At 34.9% G+C, this 21,774-nt stretch overlaps 1 protein-coding gene across 1 annotated transcript in view; it reads left to right on the top strand.

Annotated features, from left to right (window-relative positions):
- The window catches only part of OPHN1 (oligophrenin 1), a 564,403-nt gene that overhangs the window by 283,073 nt on the left and 259,556 nt on the right, over positions 1-21,774 (top strand). Inside the window, exons 6-8 of the mRNA XM_042974015.1 lie at positions 6,429-6,530; positions 18,195-18,305; positions 21,113-21,217. Of these exons, the coding sequence (XP_042829949.1) occupies positions 6,429-6,530; positions 18,195-18,305; positions 21,113-21,217 (318 nt within the window). The remainder of the gene's footprint in view (positions 1-6,428; positions 6,531-18,194; positions 18,306-21,112; positions 21,218-21,774) is intronic.

Raw genomic sequence — 21,774 nt, 5'->3', positions numbered from 1 at the left:
TTTTTTACATTTCTTTTTTTTTCTTTTATATTTCTAGTCATGGCCTTTTCCTCTTTCATTTGGGATAAATTTCTCTGTCTTCTCTTTTTTCTATGTCTCTGTGCCTGTTTCTTTGTGTTAGGAAAGTGAGCTACATCTTTATTCTTGAGGTTAGTGGCCTTATGAAGAAGTCCTGTAGTGCCCTACTGTGTAGTGTCCCCTGTTCCCTAGGGCCTGGCATTTCCAGGAGTGTCTTTAATATTTTCTCCATGTGTTCTGCTGTTTTGTTCTGCCTGCTTTATTCTTCAGGCCAGTTGTATGCAGGGACTTTCTTTGCCTGATGCATGCAGTATGTAGTCCCTGGCCTGAATGTAGTACATTTTAACTAGGTGTGCTCTGCTCTGATTGTGAAATGAGACCTGTCACCCCCACTCATGGAACTGAAGCTCTGCTAAACTCCCGTGTTGGAAGACATGGTTTGAGCAGGAATTTGGGCCATCCTCCAGGGGGCAGGTCCCCAAAACATTGGGACTGAGGTAAGCATCACTGGGAACAGTGGTTCCACCAGAGTTTGGGAGCTTGGTGTAAGCATGTGAGGTAGGGAGTATTGGTGCTGCACTGGTTCCTGCATATGGTCGTGTGCCTATGCTGAGGTGCAAGGCATGGAAATGGTACTGGCCAGTTCCTTTGTTCCCAGACGGTTCTCTCTTGGAATGCTGTCTCTCTGTGGTGTGCTCCAAGATGAACAAATAATCTCCCCCACTGTGTGCCCCAAAGTCTTCAGATTGCTGTTTTCATGCTGTTTATCCCTATGTTGTTTTCTTGTCTTCTCTCCATGAGCAGAACAATGCCTTCCGGGCTCTATCACAGACAAGCCTGCCGACTTTTAAAGCTCCAGGCTTCAAGGTTCGCTGGTTGTAAGAATGCAAGAAATTTGTCCCCTCTTGTTTTCTAAGCCTATTGCTATAGGGATACATTTTTCCTGTGAACTTCCTTATTTGCTAGTCTGTTTCTCACCCTTCTCTTGGACTGCAGCAGCTATGATCTGTTTCTGTCCCAAACCACATCTCCATTCTTTCTACCTTCTTTCATGTGGCCTCTTCTCTGTTTTTAATTGTGGAGTTTGTTCTGCCCATCTTTATATCAATTTCTAAGGTATTTAAGATGATTTGATAGTTATCTAGTTGTACAGGAAAATAACATTAACAATATTGTATTACATGTTTAATCTATAAGTAATATTTAGATGGTCATAATAATTTAATTATTGAATATGAATCAAAGCAAAATTGCAATATAAGTTTAATAGGAGTATCAGGACATGGGTTTGGGTTGGGGGACAAAAGAGATGGTGGTGATAATGAGACAAGGAGAGGAAAGGGCTAAATCCTCATCTTTTTTTGGAAGTTAATAGATAATGCACAAAACTTAAGAATTAGTAATAGCAATGTAAACCTTTATTTTGAGATATTAGAAATGTTAAAGCAAATACTAGAATAATTGGCTTAGAGATGAAAAAGTTTATTTCTGGAGAAGGGGAAATAGAAGAAAGGTGACAGGGGATAGCTGCATTTCTTAATTTACTGCATGGAACTAAATGATCATGTGAATAAATGAAGTTTTAAAAGTCTTACACATGAATGCTTTTTAAGTGATCACTTGGGCATTATGAGTGTAATGCTGCAGGAAAGTTTCCTGGGTCTATTTTCTCTATTCAGTGTCTGATTCTGTGTGGGTTCAGCTTATCATGTTGGGATCATAAGTTGTGGGTTTGGCTTTCAGCTTTGTCCAGCAAAGCTAAGGATGGCAAAGAGGATTACTCAAGACTCCACAAGTCAAGAGAGGTGAGAGGAAGGCTAATATGTGGGAAATCAAATAGCTATTTTCTGGTTGAGGAGATTATAGGGAACACATTATACTGCTTTCTGGCTATGCTGAAAACAGCTAACCCGTATCTAGTTAATGCGTATTTAAGGGTTGGATCCTACCTATGCTCATGAATTACTTAGTTCATGTTATCTATGGAATAACCTATGGTAGGCATTGGCTTGGACTTGAGCCATGGTATAATGGCTGTTGATAAATTGTATTTCTTTTTTTTAATATTTAATTGTTTATTTTGAGAGAGAGAGAGAGCAGGAGAGAGAGAGAGAGGAAAAGAGGGGCAGAGAGAGAGAGAGGGAGAGGTAGAATCCCAATCAGGCTCCACATTTTTAGCACAGAACGTGACATGGGGCTTGATCTCACGAACCATGAGGTCGTGACCTGAGCCAAAATCAAGAGTCAGATGCTGAACCAACTCAGCCACTCAGGTGTCCCAAGATTAAATTAAGAAATTCCCATTTATAATAGCATCAAAAGATTAAAGCACTTAGGTTTAAATTTTAAAAGCATTTTATTTATTTAAGTAATCTCTACCCCCAACATGGGGCCTGAACTCATGACCCTGAGATCAAGAGTCACTTGCTCCTCTGACTGAGCCATCCAGGAACTCCTTAGGTGTAAATTAGAAAAAAAAAAGTCCAACACTTGTACATTGAAAAGTACAAAACATTAATGGAACAAGTTAAAGAAGATCTAAATAAATAGAAGGATAAATGGAAACACATCTTATGTACATGAATTATAAGACTTCATATTATTGATGATAATAGTCACAGAATTGATCTACAGATTTAGTGCCATCTGTACCAAAATTTCAGCTGGCCATTTTCAACAGATTGATGAGGTGATCCTAAAGTCCACATAGAAGACCAAGATAGAAAAAGAAATATTGAAAAAAAGACTCATAATCTTTAATTTCATAATTTACTTCAAAGCTATAATAATCAAGAGAGTGTGGTGCTGACATGAAGAAGACAGACATATAGATTAATATAATAGAATTGAGAGTCCAGAAATAAATTTATACATTTATAGCTAATCGATATTTTGTGAGAATGCCAAAACAATTCAATAGGGAAAGAACAAATGGTTCTTGGACTACTGGACATCCATATGAAGAAGAATGAAGTTGGAGCCCTATATTACACCATATTCAAAAATAAAAACCAAAAAATATAAAGCTCTTGGAAGAAAACATAGGTATAAATCTTCATGACCTTATATCAGGCAACAGTTTCTGAGATATGACAGCAAAAACACAAGAAATCAAAGGAAATAGACTGATTAGACTTCACAGAATTAAAAATGTTCATGCTTCAAAGGACACTATCAACACAGTGCCAAAACAATCCAAGGAATGGGAGAAAATACAGCATAGCTAGTATTCAGAATTATACAATCAATTTTTTAACTCAAAAATATATATACATATATACACAAAGGGCCAACAGATACATGAAAAAACATCATTAATCATTTGAGAGGTGCAAGTCAAACCACAGTGAATGCAAATTAACACCCACAAGGTTGTTTATAATCAAAAAGATAAGTAAGTGTTGGTGAGGATGTGTAGAAATTATAACTCTCACTCATTGCTGTTGGCAATGTAAAATGATACAACTGCTTTGGAAAACAGTTTGGCAGTTTCTGAGCAAGTTAAACATAGAGTTGCCATATCACTCAGCAAGTCCACTGCATATATATGTGTGTGTGGTGTGTGTGTGTGTGTGTGTGTGTGTGTGTGTGTGTGTGTATTCCCAAAAGAGTTGAAAACATGACTGCAGAAAATTTTGTACATAAATGTTCACAGCAGCACTATTCATAACAGTCAAGGAAATGGAAGTAACTCAAATGTCCATCAACTGATGAATTTATAGAGAAAATGTGGTGTATCCATACAGTCAAACATTATACAGCCACGAAAAGAATGAAGTACTGATGCATGTTACAACATGGATAAACCTTGAAAACATTATGCTAAGTGTAAGAAGACAGTCACAAATGGTCACATATTGCATGCTTCCAGTTATATGAAATCTATAGAATATACAAATCCATAGAGACAAAAAAAATTGTGGCTTCTGGGGGGGCAGATTTGGGAGAAGGGGGAAATGACTGCTAACAGGTATAGGATTTCTCTTAGGTGACGGAAATAATCTGGAATTAAACAGCAATGATGGATATACAGCTTTGTAAATATATTAAAAACCACTGAATTGTCTACTTTAAAAGGGTAAATTTTATGATATATGAATTATATTTCATAGTTTTTATTTCAAAAATGGAATTGGAGGGGTAAATGACCAACAGAACTTTATCTTTTCCTGGAGAAGTCACTGACTTTTTCTGGATCTAATGCTCTCTTCAAACAATTGCTACTTTAAATAGACTTACCAGCTGGAGGTACAGTTTGTCCTACCTATATGTTTTGTGTGAATATTTCTATTGTGTTTTGGTATCTGAGTTTGGACTAGGGCTGTAGACCTACTTGAGTTTTATTCACAAGGTTTCCTGGTTATTTACAGGCCTCCTGAGTGCAATTCCTCTCATGATCATCTGGGCCTTATTAGACTGTATGTAATAAATCAAGTAGATCTGTATATTATATGACTTTGAATAAGTTAATTCTTCTTTTTGATCCTTAAGTTCCTTTCCTTTTTTTTTTTTTTTTTTTTTTACAGTTTCATCTTCTTTTATTTCCTTTTACATTTAGGATTCATTTTGGGAAAGCCAAATAATAAAACCAAAACCCAAGCCAAACAAACCCATAAAAAAACAGGAGTTTTGAACATACAAGATAGAAATAATGTTTGTCTCCTCATTTGAAAAATAAGCATAAAACATAACAAGACTGTAAAGAACTAGGGAGACAGAACTCGAGCTCTTTCGTAAGTGACTTTTGTTTTGTTGTGTCATAATCAAGGTCATAACAAAGTGAATACAAAGCACAGAAAATTATCATGGTAAAACACAAAATCTGTACAGATTACACAGAATTACATACCATACGGCAACGGAATAAACAGTGAATGAAAGAAAACAATCCCATCAAAACTGAGAAAACTTTGCCCAGATTTTATCATATCTCCTAGATTTCCCACATTCATTATTTGCACATACTATAAACCAAAGCAAATACAATTCCTGTCTTGTGAACCTTCTACAACTTTCTATCTACATCCAGGTTTTGTCCTTCGCTACCCTCTTTCTTATTCTGGAACAACCACCTTAGAACAAAACTAGTCTCTTTTCCCCTTACTGACTTAAGTTCCTTTCCAATATCTACTACTCAGGGTTGTGAAGACTAAATGAAATAATGGATTATAAGTATATAGCATACTTCCTGGACTGTTGTAAGCCTCAGTTAATGTTAGCTTCCTCTCTGCTTCTTTACCTTTGGAAAAAAGCATGTTTCTTACAGGTCAGAGGTCACAAACGGTCTAAGCTTCTTGCCCAGGAACAGATTGCCTCTAGAAATCAATAATGGATGTTTTTTTTTTCTATTTTTCCTGTGTGTCCCTTGCTGTGCCTCTTCTAGTAACTGGCACCCTGTAGATGCTCAGTGAATTTGGATTTACCATGACACAGTACAAGCTGTTTCCATGAATTTCCCAGCATGATGTTCAGAGGATTGCAGAGTGTCAGTATTAGTATGTGACAAATGGACATTGTTAGTGCTCCTTTGGTGCTGTGTGACTTCCAGTTGTGCTGAGGCAGAGAGCTTAATTAAGTTTTATTGAGGCAGAGAGCTTAATTAAATTTCATACTTTTATTTTGAGAGAGAGAGATAAAGAGGACTAGAATGCGAGCAGAGGAGGGGCAGAGAGAGAGGGAGAGAGAATCTTAATCAGGCTCCATGTCCAGCACTGAAGAGTCTGTCACAGGGCTTGACCTCATGACACCATGAGATCACGACCTGAGCCGAAATCAAGAGTTGGGCACTTAACTTACTGAGCCACCCAGGCGCATCCTCCTGTAAAGTTTTTGACTCTTGCTTTCCAAGCCACACTTTCCAGGATTGTTTCCTCATTTTAAACATCATCTTTTAACATGCAGTAGTAAAATACTTAAACAATACCAAAGAATTCATAACTTATAGAAGCAGTCCAAGGTTCCTATTGCCTTGGAAATGTTTTGCTTATTAAGCTGTCTAAATGCATTGTATATGACTTTTAAAGGCATATATTTAGTTCACCATTGTTCCTTATTTCTATTTTTAAAAAATGAATGAGTAGTTAATGCACATAAAAAAAGAAAGATATTAGAAGGAAGAAAAAGTAACAACTGTACAGAGCCATTTTAAGTGCCATTTTCTGAGCAGCAGCTCCCAGGGCCATCAACTGTACCAATAGGAACTGCCCTGTGTTTAGGTGGAATGGTTTAGGGTTATATTTGAGGTAATCGAAACTGCTGAGACCAATGCAAAAGTAAATTTTCTATTTATTTGTTTTTTCCAGAGACTAGAAATATGGAGAATGTGACACTGCATCCTTCATTCTCAGTTCTGAGCAGAGTGAATTAAAAACTATAGACATCTTAATCTGTGCTTTCTCTCCCACATCTAGGAACGGAAAAAGAAATTTGAAAAGGATGGTGAAAGATTTTATTCTTTGCTGGATCGGCACTTACATCTGTCTTCCAAGAAGAAAGAATCTCAGTTACAAGAGGTATGTTCAAAAAGCCTGTTCCTACCTTCTGCTGCCAGATATGCCTTGGTAACATTGGTATCTTCCTATTACAAGGTTTTCCTTAATACCCTGCCTCAGCAGGGAACCACTATAATAGTAGTCTTACAGTTAAAACCATTTGCCTGGGACTGAGGAGCCTTGAGTTCCCAAACTAGCTCCTCCACTCACTAACTATGTGACTTTTTTGTTGTTGTTGTTCATTTGTTTTTTGGACTTTAGAATAAATAATTTAATATATAAATACTTTTTATGTAAACAATAACATGTAAGTTTGAGAAAATAAAATTTTACCATACAACACTGTTATAGTATCACTGACTATATTCCTTATGCTCTGCCTTTTATTCCTGTGACTTATTCATTCCATAAGTAGAATTCTATCTCTTCAACTCCCCTTCACCCAATTTGTCCATCCTTCTCACCCTCCTTTACTTTGAAAACCATCAGTTTGTTCTCTTTATTTATAGGTCTTATTCTTTTTGTTTACTCATGTTTTGTTTCTTAGATTACACATATGACTAAAATTATATGGTATTAATTTCTCTCAGTTTGACTTATTTCACTTAGCACAATACCCTCCAGAGCTATCCATATTGTCACAAAGGGCAAGATATAATCCTTTTTCATGGCTGCATATTATACCAAAATCCACGTCTTCCTTATCCATTCATCTATCAATGAATACTTAGGTTTCTTCCTTATCTTAGCTATTGAAAATAATACTGCAACTATGATAGGGGTGCATGTATCTCTTTGAATTAGTGTTATCATTTTCTTTGCCTAAATACCCAGTAGTAGAATTACAGGGTCATGTGGTAATTCTATTTTTAATTTTTTTAGGAACCTTCATGCTGCTTTCCACAGTGGCTGCTCCATTTTGCATCCCACCAATAATACATGAGGGTTACTTTTTCTTCACATCATCGCCAACACTTGTTATTTCTTGTCTTTCAAGGTGTGACTTTGGATAACATATTTTTTTTTCTTTCAAAGGAGGAGTGATATACAATGATTTCCAGAGTCCCTTTCAGTTCTGTTTTTGATTCCAAAATCCACATGAGGATAAAGTTAGACTAGTACTGTATTTGGTAGATCAGGAGCAGATCTTCTCCTTTTTCCCCCCAAGATATTCCAACATTAACTTTTTTTGTATGGGCTTTCAGGGACTTTAGTTCAAATAAATCACTATTCCATGAATGCATACCACATGCCAGGCATTAAGCTGGGTTCAACAGTACTAGAGAGACAATGAGACATACTTCCTGTCCTTCTATAGCTTATAATTGGAATGCTAAAATTCCACACATGTATTCACACATGACACTTAAACAAGTAGCATTTTTTACATACTGTAACATGTATCTGTATGTGGTATCCTTATAGGGGTGGGGAGGTGTTTGGAGAATAAAAAACTTACATTTGGATGTGGAGATTTGCCTTTGTAAAATAATGGGGCCCATTCAATTTGAGGTGGTCATTCAACAAAAAGTGAAGTCTTTGACAGATAGAAATGGAGAAATGGACCTTTCACATGGAGGGCAATGGCCCCAAGAATGGAAAACATGGAGTACGTTTGGGAAATAGTATGACCAGAATTTTCATTACTATTGGAGAGTAGTGAAAGACAAAATATGATCAGGAAAGTTCAGACTATATTATGGAGTGATAGGCTCAGGAGTTTGTCTTGAATTCTATTGGCTCTGGGAAGATTAACAAGACCTTTTGGTTGTATAAGCAATATGAGTGGAATTCTGATTTAGAAATCTTAAACTGTATGAGGTTATAAGATGAATTAGACCTGGGAGAGACTGGAAACAAACAAACAAACAAACAAAAATCAGTTTAGGAAAGTATTACAATGATCTAGAGGAAAAGGTCTAAGTCACAAGGGTGGCCCTGGAGAAGGGAGGAAAGGAATTAACTGATTAAAACTGCTTTTAATGGAAGAATGGTTCTGTGTGTTGGATAATAGATCAAGTAAAAGATAGATTCAAGTATAAAAAGAGATATTCAATTGAATAAGGTCATAGACATGAGCTGTGAAATTTCTTAGAAATCATCTTGTCCAAGGTTATATAGATTGTGGCAAAGCTGATATGTGATTTGGTGAGTGTCCATTACATCATGTAAGGTGCTTCAAGGTGATAAATCTATCCTCAGTGGTGGATAGAGTTAGTATTGAAAAAGTGAAGGACTACTTTTCTTCCATAAACTGGAATGAAGTACTATTCTGGGGTCTTCTGTCATTTTTCTTCTGCATACCTTTGTTTTCTTCCTTTTCCATCTATTCTGTTTTGGGTTCCTAGCTAGAAGAGAGTTAACATAAAAGGCCTGAGTCTACTTTGATTAGGAAAATCCGACTATAATATTAACTCTTGGCTGGTATCTGGGAACTAGGCTAGTGGGCAGTTTCTTACACAGATATAAAATTTTTCCTAAATGGTAAGAATGACTCACTGTGCCTAGACTGCCTGTACAAACAATGTGGTTTATGTTGAATGTCTTATTTTCTTCTGGGAGTCTGGAGTCTTGGTATATGCTCAGCAGCCAGTACCTGTGTACAGGCACTAATAAAAACCTAGGGCACTGAGTCTAAAGAGCTTACCTGGTAGACCATATTGCACATGTGTTGTTAACTTGTTGCTGAAGGAATTAACTGTGTCTTTTGTGACTGTACTAAAGGAACACTCTTGGAAGCTTTCACCTAGTTTCTTCTATACTTCATCCCATGTATTTTTCCCTATGCTGATTTTGCTTCATATCCTTCCACTAAAATAAATCTTAGCCATGAGTATGACTATATGCTGGAGTCCTTTGAGTCCTCCTAGTGAATTACCAATTCTCTAGGGGGTTGGGACCCTTGGCACAGTCCAAAAGTTGTTCTTTTGGAGACTTTTACAATGAAAGCTTCTGGAATGTCCTAGTAGTTTGGTTGCTGTATGTAGAGGTCCCTGGTGACTTTACTAAAGAGCAAGGATACAGCCTTTGAACTTCTTCAATTAAAAATAATCTGAAGTTGTATGGAAACCAATTTGACAATAAATTTCATATTTAAAAAATAAATAAACATTAAAAAAATAATCTGGGGGACCTTGGGTCACTTTTTTAATATTAAGAGACTTTATTTTTAGAGCAGTTATAGGTTTACAGAAAAGATGAATTATAAGTACGGAGTTCTCATATATCCCTAATTTCCAGCATACAGTTCCCCCTACTATTAACATTTGCATGAATGATGAGCCAATGCATTATACATTCTGGGGGTTTTGACAAATGTGTAATGACATAAATCCACCATTACACTATCATGCAGAAAATATGTCACTGCCCAAAATATGTGTGGGCACCACCCATTCATCCCTCTATCCAGCCACACCCCCCAAACTGCTAGCAACTGTTGATCTTATGGTTTCCATATTTTGCCTATTCCAGAATGTTTTATTGTTGGAATTATACAGCATGTAGCAGTTTCATTTTGGCTTATTTATTTTAGCAATATTCATTTAAGGTTCTTCTGTGTCTATTCATGACTTTATAACTCGCTTATTTTTAGTGCTGAATAATACTCCATTGTGTGTATTTACCACAGTTTATCTTTTCACCTATTGAAGGATATCTTGGCTTCCTCTCAACTTTGTGAATTATTAATAAAGCTTATGTAAATATTTGAATGCAGGTTTTTGTGTACATAACTTTGCAAATAATATTGGTAAATACCAAAAAGCACAATTTCTGGATTGTATGGTAAAAGTATATTTAGTTTCTTACAGTTTTTTATAGAAACTTCCATATTGTCTGTCAAAGTGACTACATTTTTTTATTTCTATCATCAATGAATGAAAGTTCTTATTGCTCTTGTTGCTCTCTTTGTCAGCATTTGGTGTTGTCTGTGTTTTGGATTTTAGCCATTCTAATAGGTATGTAGTGATCTCTCATTGTAATCCTCGTTTCTGTAATGACATATTCTGTTGAACATCTTTTCATATGCATTTTTGCCATCTGTATATCTCTTTTGGTAAGGTACCTGTTCATATATTTTGCCATTTTAATTGGATTATTATCGTTTCATTTTAAGAGCTGTTTGTCTATTTTATTCTTATTTTTTTAAAAGATACCCTACTAGAGGCACCTGGGTGGCTCAGTTGGTTAAGCATCCGACTTCGTCTCAGGTCATGATCTTGCGGTTTGTGAGTTGGAGACCTGTGTCAGGCTCTGTGCTGACAGCTCAGAGCCTGGAGCCTGCTTTGGATTCTGTGTCTCCTTCTGTCTCTGCCGCCTCACCCCCCAACTTGTGCTCTGTCTCTCTCTGTCAATCAAAAATTAATAAATGTAAAAAAAAAGATACCCTACTACTTCTTTGTTTGTTTTATCCCCCCCTCTCCACACCCCTTGGGGTAAAAGATATTTATTTCAACTTTCTAGGTGTAAAAAATAAAATTTTAACTTGGAATTTGTATTGTTTTAAGTTTTTATTTAAGTTCTAGTTAGCTAACATACAGTATAATATTAGTTTCAGGAGTAGAATTTAGTGATTCATCAGTTACATATAACACCCAGTGCTCTTCACAACAAATGTCCTCCTTAATACTCATCACCTATTTAGCCCATCCCCCCACCCACCTCCTCTCCAACAACCCTCAGTTTCTTCTCTATAGTTAAGAGTCTGTTTTATGGTTTGCCTCACTGTCTTTTTCCCCCTATATTCATCTGTTTTGTTTCTTAAATTCCACGTATGCGTGAAATCACATGGTATTTGTCTTTCTCTGACTGACTTATTTCACTTAGCATAATGCCTTCTAGCACCATCCGTGACATTGCAAATGGCAAGAGATTATTCCTTTTGATAGCTGAGTAATATTCCATTGTATATATACATATACACCACATCTTCTTTATCCATTCATCAGTTGAGGGACACTTAGGCTCTTTTCATAATTTGGCTATTGTTGATAATGCTGCTTGTTTGTCTATTTTAGATACCAGCCCTTTCTCAGATATGTTTTGCAAAGATTTTCTCCCAGTCTATGGATTGTTTTTTCATTCTCTTAACCAAGATTTTCACAGAGAAGAAATTTTTAATTTTTATGAAATCCAATTTATCAGTTTTTTTCTTTTGTGGATTATGTTTTTATGTTATATCCAAAAAGTTATCACCAAGTCAAAGGTCACCTGAATTTTCTCTTATATTATCTTCTAAGAGTTTTAGGGCCTTGATTTTTACATTTAGCTCTATGATATATTTGGGATTAATTGTTGGGAAAAGTTTAAGGTCTGTCTCTAGATTAATTTTTTGCACGATGATGTGCAGTTGCTTAAGCACCATTTGTTGAAAAGACTATCTTTGCTATATTATTTAAATTTATCTATTTTTAATTGAAAGTATAAAGTATGTATATACACAAAATAAAAACTTCAAACACTATAAAAAGGTATAGAAAATATTAAATCCTTATCATTCAAGATTCCCGTTCCTTTCTTTCTCTTCCTTAGAGGCAGTTCCCATTACTAATAGCTTGTGAAACTTTCCAGAAGTCTAGAAGGCTAATATACACAGTGTGCTTATCTTACTCTTTTTAACCTAAGAATATACCTTGAATATTGGTTCGTAGCACACATACTGAAATTTTTCCCCCACAGTTGTGTTGTATTTCATTTTATTAACTTCCATAGATATTTAAACAGTCCCTTTTTTTTCATTACTTCATAAGCCATTTCTGGTCCAATGAGAATCTCTGCAGGTAAACAACCTGAGTCATAGCCCTGGCTAGATAAATTCCCAACCAGTTTTTGTTTTAATTTTTAAATGCTTATTTATTTTTGAAAAAGAGACAGAGTGCGAGCAGCAGAGGGGCAGAGAGAGAGGGAGACACAGAATCCGAAACAGGCTCCAGGCTCTGAGCTGTTAGCACAGAGCCTGCTGCGGGTCTCGAACTTGTGAACCACGAGATCATGACCTGAGTTCTGAGTTGTAGTCGGACACTCAACCAACTGAGCCACCCAGGCGCCCCCCAACCAGTTTCTATAAAGACTTTACCTTAAGAAGTATTGGGGGGATGAAGTAGATGCTCAGAATCTAGGGCTGGTGTCAGAAACAATGAAGGAAGATTATGATCCTGATTTTCTTACATAATATCTACATTGACCTCTGGATCATTGAGGCAAAAATAAAGGTGACCCTTTAAAAAGATGTTTCAAGAGTAGGTCCTTCGAATACAAGAAATATGGTACTAGAAAACAATATCTGTTTTGTGTTATTTTCTGGGATAAGATTGGTGAGCTATCTGCTAATACTGTTCATGGGAGCAGTAATTTTTAAATTGCAGGTTGCCACTCATTTAGTAGGTCATGATATCAATTTAGTGATTCATGCCCTACATTTTGTAAAATGAAAGAATAAAAAGGAAAAATCTTAGTGCATCATCTGTAGTGTTTTATTAAACTTGACAATAGTCTTTGTTTTTACTATAGTGAGTCAGAACAGTATCTTAAATCATGTCCTAGTATATGCCTACTTATCTTTGCTTTATTGTATTGCCTTTGCGCCTGTGTCAGAGATTAATTGACTATATTTATGTGTAAATATAATTTTCACGCTTTCTATTCTGTTCCATTGATCTATTTGTCTGTTCTTTCACCAGTACCACATTGTTTTGATTATGATAACTTTATGGGAATTTTGAAATCAGATAGTGTAAATACTTCAATTGGTTCTTCTCTCCCAATATTGTGTTGGCTTTTCTTGCCTTTTTCCCTGTCTATATAAACTTTAGAGTCACTTTGTTGATATCCAGAAAATAGCTTGCATTAATTTTGAATTGGATAACACTGAAGCTATGGATCAAGTTGTGAAGAACTGACATCTTGATAATATTTTCTATCCATCTACATGTAATATTTCTCCATAAATTTAGATCTTTGATTTACTTTACTGGTTTTATAATTTTCATCATATAGATCTTATAAATTTTTTATTTATGACTAAGCATTTCAAATTTTCTTCTAATACAAATACTTCAGTTTTTTTATGTTTATTTAATTTTGAGAGAGAGACAGACAGAGTGCAAGCAGGGGAGGGGCAGACAGAGAGGGAAACAGAATCTGAAGCAAGCTCCAGTCTCTGAGCTGTCAGCACAGAGCCCGTTGTGGGGATTGAACCCACGAACTATGAGATCATAATCTGAACTGAAGGCAGACACTTAACCGACTGGCCACCCAGGCACCTGTATAGTTTGGTGTTTTTAATTTACAATTTCAATGTCCACTGTTAGCATGTAAGAAAACAATTGATTTTTTATATCAACTTTGTATCCTGCAGTTGTGCTATCTAGTTACTTATTACTCCCAGCAGATTTTTGTTGACTTTTGGGGAGAATTCCTATACACACAATTGTGTCATGTGTGGAAAAAAAAGATAGTTTTATTTCTTCCTTTCCAATCTATACACTTTTTATCTCCTTTCCTTGTCTTATTGCATTTGCTTAGAATTCCACTATGATTTGAATATGAATTGTTCCTGGTGTTAGCGGGAATATATCTAGTTTCTCAAAATTAAACACGGTGTTAGCTGTAGGTTTTTTACAGATAGTCTTTATCAAGTTGATGAAGTGCCCTTATAATTATAACTTGTTGAAAGTTTTTCTCAAAGGATGTGTGTTGGATTTTGTCAAATATTTTTTTCTATATCTGTTGGTATTGTCATTTAATATTTATTCTTTAGGTGTTGATGTGATGAATTATATCAACTGATTTTTGAATGTTGCACCAGCCTTGCATACATGAAATAAATCACATGCAGTCCTGGTGTATATTTTTTATACCCTGGTGGATTTGATTTGCTAATATTTTATTGAGAATTTTTATATATATGTTTATTGGAGATACTAGTTTGTACTTTTCCTTTATTGTAATGTCTTTGTCTGGTTTTAGTATCAGGGTAATGCTGGCCTCAGAGAATGAGTTAGGAAATATTCCCTCTGCCTCTGTTTTCTGGATGAGAGTGTAAAAATTTGGTATCATTTCTTCCTTAAAATATCTAGTAAAATTCACCAGTGAACCCATCTAGTGCATTCTTTTTTGGAAGGATTTTAATTATTGATTCAATTCCTTTAATAAATATAAATCTATTCAGATTGTGTATTTCATCCTGTGTGAGTATTGGAAGCTTGTGTCTTTCAAGGAATTAGTTGATTTAGGTTATCAAAATTTAAGGCATGGAGTTATTAATACTCCTTTGTTATCCTTTTAATATCCATGAGATCAATAGTGATGACTCTGCTTTCATTTCTGACATTTTTTTTATTCTTTAAGGCTATTTACTATTTATTTTTAACAGAGAAGGAAACAGAAAGAGCGTGAGTGGGGGCGAGGCAGAGAGAGAACTAGAGAGGGTCAAAGCAGGCTCCGTGCTATCAGCACTGAGTCTGACATGGGGCTCAATCTGACAAACCATGAGATCATGACCTGTGACAAAATCAAGAGTTGGATCCTTAACTGATTAAGACATATGGGCGCTTCTCATTTCTGGCATTTTAAATGTATGTGTTTTCTTTTTCTTTCTTAATCTGGCTGTAGTCTTATCTATTTTCTTGATGTTTTAAATTAACCAGATTTTGATTTTGTTGATTTTCTTTGTTTATTTCCTATTGTTAATATTATTGGTTTCCTTAAAAATTGTTATTATTTCTTTTCTTCTGCTTATTCTGGTTTTAATTTGCTCTTATTTTTCTAAGGTGGGAGCTTAAATTATTGATTTTAGATTTATTTTATTCTAATATATGGTTTTAATGCTATAAACATTCCTGTAAGCATTGCCTTCACTTCATCCACAAATACTAAGTTATATTTTCATTTTTGTTTAGTCTAAAATACTTTTTAATTTCTCATAAGAATTCTTCTTTGACCCATGTGTCATTTAGAAATGTGCTGTTTAATCTCTAAGTATTTTGGCAGGTTCCAGCTATTTTTTGTTATTGATTTCTAGTGTAATTTATTTGTGGTCTGAGAGCATACTTTTCATCATTCCTGTTCTTGTAAATTTATTCCAGTATATTGTATGTCCCAGGACGTGGTTGATCATGGTGATCTGAGTGAGCTTGAATATAAGGTGTATTCTGCTGTTGTTGGATGAAATGTTCTACAGATGTTAATTAGATCCAGTTGGTTGATGGTGCTGTTCAATTCGATTATGTCTTTACTGATTTTCTGCCTCAATTACTGACAGGAAGGTTGAAATTTCCAACTCTAATTGTGGGTTCACCTATTTCTCCTTGGTGTTCTATCAGTTTTTGGCCTCCCATGTTTTGATGTCCTATTACACAATAAGGGTGGTTATATCTTCTTAGAGAATTTACCATTATCATTATGTTATGCTTCTTTTTCCCTGACAGGTTTTGTTGCTCTGAAGTCTCCTTTTTCTGAAATTAATATAGCTATTCCAGCTTTCTTTTGATTCTTGTTGGCATGGAATTTTTTTCTCCATACCTTTACTTTTAGTCTATGTCTTTTATATTTCAAGTGATATGTTATACATAGCATATAGTTGGCTCTTATTTTTCATGCACTCTCAACAGTCTCTACATTTTAATTGGTGTGCTTAGGCCATTGACCTTTGAAGTGATTGATATAGTTGGATAAATATCTACCATGTTTGTTACTGTTGGCTACCCTTTGCTTATTTTTGTCTTAATTTTTTATCTGCCTTCTCTTTTTTTAACTTAAAATTGTATGATTCCCTTTTATGTCCTCTTCTAGCATATATGATTTATACTTTTTAAAACTTTTTTAGTGGTTACTCTGGTTTCCCATACACATTTACAATTAATCCATTTATGCTTTCATATAACATTATGCTTCTTCATGTGTGGTACAGGAACCTTATAACAGAATATTTCCTATTGCTCCCTTCAGTCACTTATAATATTATTGTCATTCATTCCACTATTTGATAATCTATATTCACCAAATACGTTGTTACAATTATTATCTTGGACAAACTCTTATCTGTAAGATTAGTTAAAAATAAGAAAAAATGTGATTTTATTTTACCTTCATTTATTCCTTCTCTAGTACTCTTCTTTTCTTTCTTTTGGTACACATTTCTCATTTATATAGTTTTCCTTCTGTCTGAAGAACTCCTTGTAATATTTATTCAGTCACAAGTTTACCTCAAACATTCCTTAAATTTTTATTTGAGAAAATCTTTAATTTTTCTTCACTTTTGAAAAATAACTACTGGATGCAGAATTATAAATTTGTGATTTTATTCCAGTACCTTAAACATCTCACTCCACTCTCTTCTTTTTGCATGGTTTCTTAAGAGAAATCTTATTCTTGCTCCTCTTTAGATAAGGTAGGTTTTCTCCTGCTTCTCTCAAGATTTTCTCTGTGCCTTTGACTTTGTGCAATTTGAATATGATATGCCTACATGTAATTTTTTTGTATTTATACTATTGTTCTCTAAGCTTTCTCAATCTTTTGTTTCTTATCTGTCTAATTTTGGAAAAAATTTAGTCATCACTTTAAGTATTTCTTATGTTCCTCTTTTTCTTCTCCTTTTAGAAAGCCCAGTATGCGTATCTTCCATTTTTATAATTGTCCAACACCTCTTAAATACACTACTCCATCTTTTTCATTCTTTTTTTCTTTTTGCATTTCAGTTTTTGAAGTTTCTATTGACATATCTTCAAGTCAATTGATCCTTTCCTTAGCCTTGTTCAGTCTGTTGATAAGCCCATTAAGGGCATTCTTCATTTCTGCTAATGTTTTTTATTTCTAGCATTTCCTTTTGATTATTTCCCTTACCTTTCATATCTCCACTTGTATTACTCATCTGTTCTTGTGTATTGTCCTCCTTTTCCATTAGAGCCCTCACTATAATTTCTTGTCTAGTAATTCCACCATCCAGTATTTCTGCCTTATCTGTTTGGTTTTTATGTTTGTTTTTTATCTTCAAACTGGTTGTTGTTGTCTTTTCCCCTTTTGTATGACTTGTAATATTTTGTTGAAAGCCAGATGTAATGTTCTGGGTAAAAGGAACTGAAGTAAATAGGTCTTTAGCATGAGGCTTTATGTTTATATAGATAGGAGTTAGGCTGTACTTAGTTTGCTGTTAGACTATGTTTGGTTTATTCTAGATATTGTTCTCAGAGGCCAAAATTTCCTGTGGTATTTTTGTTTCTGTCTTCCCTGTTGTCTTTGGATTTCCTTATAGAGTTGTTCTTAAATAACTGATAGTCTGATACCGGCTATAGCAACGGGTTTCTGCTTCGGGGCTTTTGCTCTTGTAAGCTCTGATTCTCCATTTTCACCTGTCTATCCAATATTTGAGGCAGCTCTTTTCCCTCTGATTTCAATTCTCTGTTGTTTCTAAGAGAAGTTGTGATTTTCAACTTGTTCAGCATTGTTTTTTTGTGAGGATGGTTATGATAACTTGCAGGCTTTTTAATTGTTCGACCAGAAACCAGAAGTTTCCCATTGATCGCTTTTTATTTCTTGGCTTATAGTTCCTATCTGTAAAATAAAGGAGTAAGATCACTACTTGGTGGCTAAATTATTTCCTAGCTCTAGCATTCTGTTGAGTGCATAAGCAGTGACTTATGTGAATGATTATGCTGTTATGTGACTTTTGCTGCTCTTCTTCTACAGGCAGACCTCCAGGTGGACAAAGAGAGGCATAATTTCTTTGAGTCCTCCCTTGATTATGTTTATCAAATCCAGGAAGTTCAGGAGTCCAAGAAGTTCAATATTGTGGAGCCAGTAAGTTCTATCTGTTGATGAATAGTGTAAAAATATTTACCAAATTCCTGGTAAATGCAGAGAACTTTGATCATAAAATTGAAATCTCAAAGATGGTGAAGGATATTTAATGCTTAATAATGAATGTCAAGAAAATAGACACACCAGCTTGTGTTGTTCTTGCTTTCTTACTAACATTTTCTCTTCCTTACCACCCCTTCTTGCCTTTCTTTTCTTTCCCATTTTTTTTTTAATGTTCATGTATTTATTTTGAGAGAGAGACAGAGAAAGAGAGGGAGAAGGAGAGAATCCCGAGCAGGCTCCATGCTGTCGGCATAGACCCAATGTGGGGCTTGATCCCACAAACCAGGAGATCATGTCCAGAGCTGAAACCAAGAGTCGGACACCCAACTGACTGAGCCACCCAAGCGTCCCTTCTTTCCCATTTTGTCTCCCTAGCTATGAATTTCCTTTCTTTCTCTTTCTTTGCTTCCTCTTTCCTTCTCTCCCTCCTTTGATTTCTCTGTCACCCTTCATTTTATCTTGCTCTCCTCCCTTCCTTGCTCTCATGCTTTCATAAAGCTTCTAAAGGGCCTATCACATACCAGTCAATGTGCTACAAGCTCATGTCCCTTGCACTTAATGACTTCCTATTGTACTGTTTTTACTTCTGTACTGTTTTTACTTCTATCTTCTTTATTTTTTTCTACTTACATCTCTTTGAGCATAAAAGTGATGTGCTTTGATTTGACAACTATGTGGAATTTTAACAACTTTTATTTTCTAGCATAAAAAATGTACTTTTATTGCAGAAAAGCTAAAAATAACTATAGGAAAAATAAAACTAAAATAATAAATTTCCAAAACAGAGGTAATCACTGTTAATATTGTGGCATTTTCCTTCTAAGTTTTCTGTGTATCTACAGTATTTCTTTCTCTATTTATGTATGCCTTTGTACTTATAGATATGTGGGTGTGTGTGTACACATGTGTGAACATGTGTTTACATGTATATGTTTTGCACATGAACATGTATATTTATGTACACGTGTATCTGTGCTCACATTTGTATATATCTGTATATATATGTATGCAATCAAGTGTGTATTCATTTATACAAAAAATTGATTGAACTTCTATGACTGGCACTGTGCTAAACACTGGGTATTCTATAATTAATAAGATGGACTCTGTTTCTCTCTTTATAAGGACTACATTCGTATTGGGTAGACAGAAGGGAAACAAGGATACAGATAAATAAAATTAATTATAAGTTGTGATAATGGCTAAAACAATAACAAGAATGGGCAGCTACTTTAGAGTAGATGGTCAAGGAAGATCTCTGAAAGTATCATTTACGGTAAGATCTAAAGAAAGAGAGGGTGAGGCCACATGAATAATGGAGAAATAATACTCCAGACACAGAAAAACACATGTGCACAGTCCTTAAGTTAGGAAAGAATGGTGTGCTTGAAGAATGAAAAGATTAGTGCCTCTAGATACTGGCAATAGAAAAAGAGAGGGGCAGGAAGTAATTAATGTATGATAGGAAGGCACAGGACCTGTAAGCATGGTAAAAAGTTTGGATATTAGTCTAAGTGTAGTGGAAAACCACTGATAAGTGTTAAACAGAATATGACATGAGCTGATTTTGTTGTGTGGAGAATGGCTTAAAAAAGACCAACAGTGAAAGTGAGGAAACCAGTTAGAAGGCTACTACAGTGGTCTAGGCAAGAAAAGATGTTGGTTTCGGTTAGGGTGGTGGAAATTCAAAAAGAAAAGAATGGCTGGATTAGACCTATGTTTTGGAGATAAAACTGACACAATTTGGATTCAGATGTGAGTGGAAGAGAAATCAGGGATGATTCTTTCTGGCTTGACTGAGTGGGTAGTAGTGTCATTTCCTGAGATGAGAAAGCTTGGGAGAGAAACAGAAAGATTATGTATATGACAATGTATGTGGTATACACACCCATATACGTTTATACACACACACATGCACATATATATGCAGCACATACGTGTGTATATGTACATAGTTTTTATATGTATTTATGTATATATACATATATATAGTTTGTTTTTGTATTTATGCATATATGCATGTCTATATGCATATGGTGTTATCTGTGTGCATATTTATATGCACCTACCTGTTTATTTTCTAAAAAGAATAGAACAATTATTACTACTTCTTATTACACTTTACTATTGGCAGAATTGAGTATTATTTTTTAAAGGTTTGTTTTTGATAGCTGAAATCATATTTTCTTTGTTTTTATTTATGTGTATTTGATTATTGAGGTTGAATATTTTTCACATTAAAAATGTTTGATTGATAATTTGTATGTCTTATTCTGAACCCCCCCTGAAACATTTCTAACTCAAAAATGGGTTCACACTCTGTGAATATTTTAGCATTATGACAGTATTCATTAAGGTACAGAATCTTACTTTATTCATTTATTCACTTATCTGTTTATTCAACAAATATTAATTGAGCACCTACTCGGTGACAATTCTGAAGATATAAAGAGAAAAGACACAGTCTATTCCCATACTATCCAAATTATGAATGGTTTTATATGCTATCTGAAAAGGATCTGAATGAACAAATTTGTTGGTAGTTCTTATTTTCTGGAACTAATTCCAGTGTAAATGCTTAACCTAATAAGAGAATGGCTTTATGTACACCTGTTTTTGTTTTCATGATTACTTTTAACACTATACCGTGTAACGCTATGGAATTTATTTTCCATGTTTCTTTTTCCTTTATTTGATAATGAGAAGATGCTGGTGATAAAGTTATTTTTACATGTTTTCCCTAGGTCTTGGCCTTTCTTCATAGCCTCTTCATTTCCAACAGCTTGACTGTAGAGCTCACACAGGATTTTCTCCCATACAAACAGCAGCTCCAGCTCAGTTTGCAGAATGTGAGTTTGCATGTGGGTTTCTTCACCTGTCCCCACATTCCAGTTGGATTTTAGCCTCAATAACTTTAACCTTGAAATCCCAGTTTATTGCAGTCTAGCCAATTTGTCAGGACATATTGGTATGGGTCACAAATATTTTTGTGCGCTAGACTGTTCTTGCTCTTTCAGTTTCAACTCTCCGCAGTCTTTGAGGCTTATTGTTGCTCAAACCTACCCCTCCACCCACTAATACTTCTATCTATCCAATATTTATTAAATGTTGCTAATTTACCACATCTCTTCCAGATCAGAAACCAGCTATGGGCTTGTTTAAGCACAGGTCTTATGCTACTTCCGTGTTGGTCTAGACACTTAAGAGTTTTATGACCACAAATGTCCATTTTCCCCTCTCTTCCTTTTCTCATTAAATACTAGAGTTAAATAAATTATATCTAAAGGTTTTATTCACCTTCTTTCAAATGCTAGTTCTTATAGATGGCATAGGCACAGTCTTCCCATCTTTGTAACATATATATTTTTTCTCATTCATTTATTTAACTACATTTAATGAATACTTA

The sequence above is a fragment of the Panthera tigris genome, chromosome X (genome assembly GCF_018350195.1).
Source record: "Panthera tigris isolate Pti1 chromosome X, P.tigris_Pti1_mat1.1, whole genome shotgun sequence".
Lineage (NCBI taxonomy): Eukaryota > Metazoa > Chordata > Mammalia > Carnivora > Felidae > Panthera > Panthera tigris.
The sequence above is the reverse complement of the archived record's forward strand: the minus strand, read 5'-3'. Positions and strand labels throughout refer to the sequence as shown.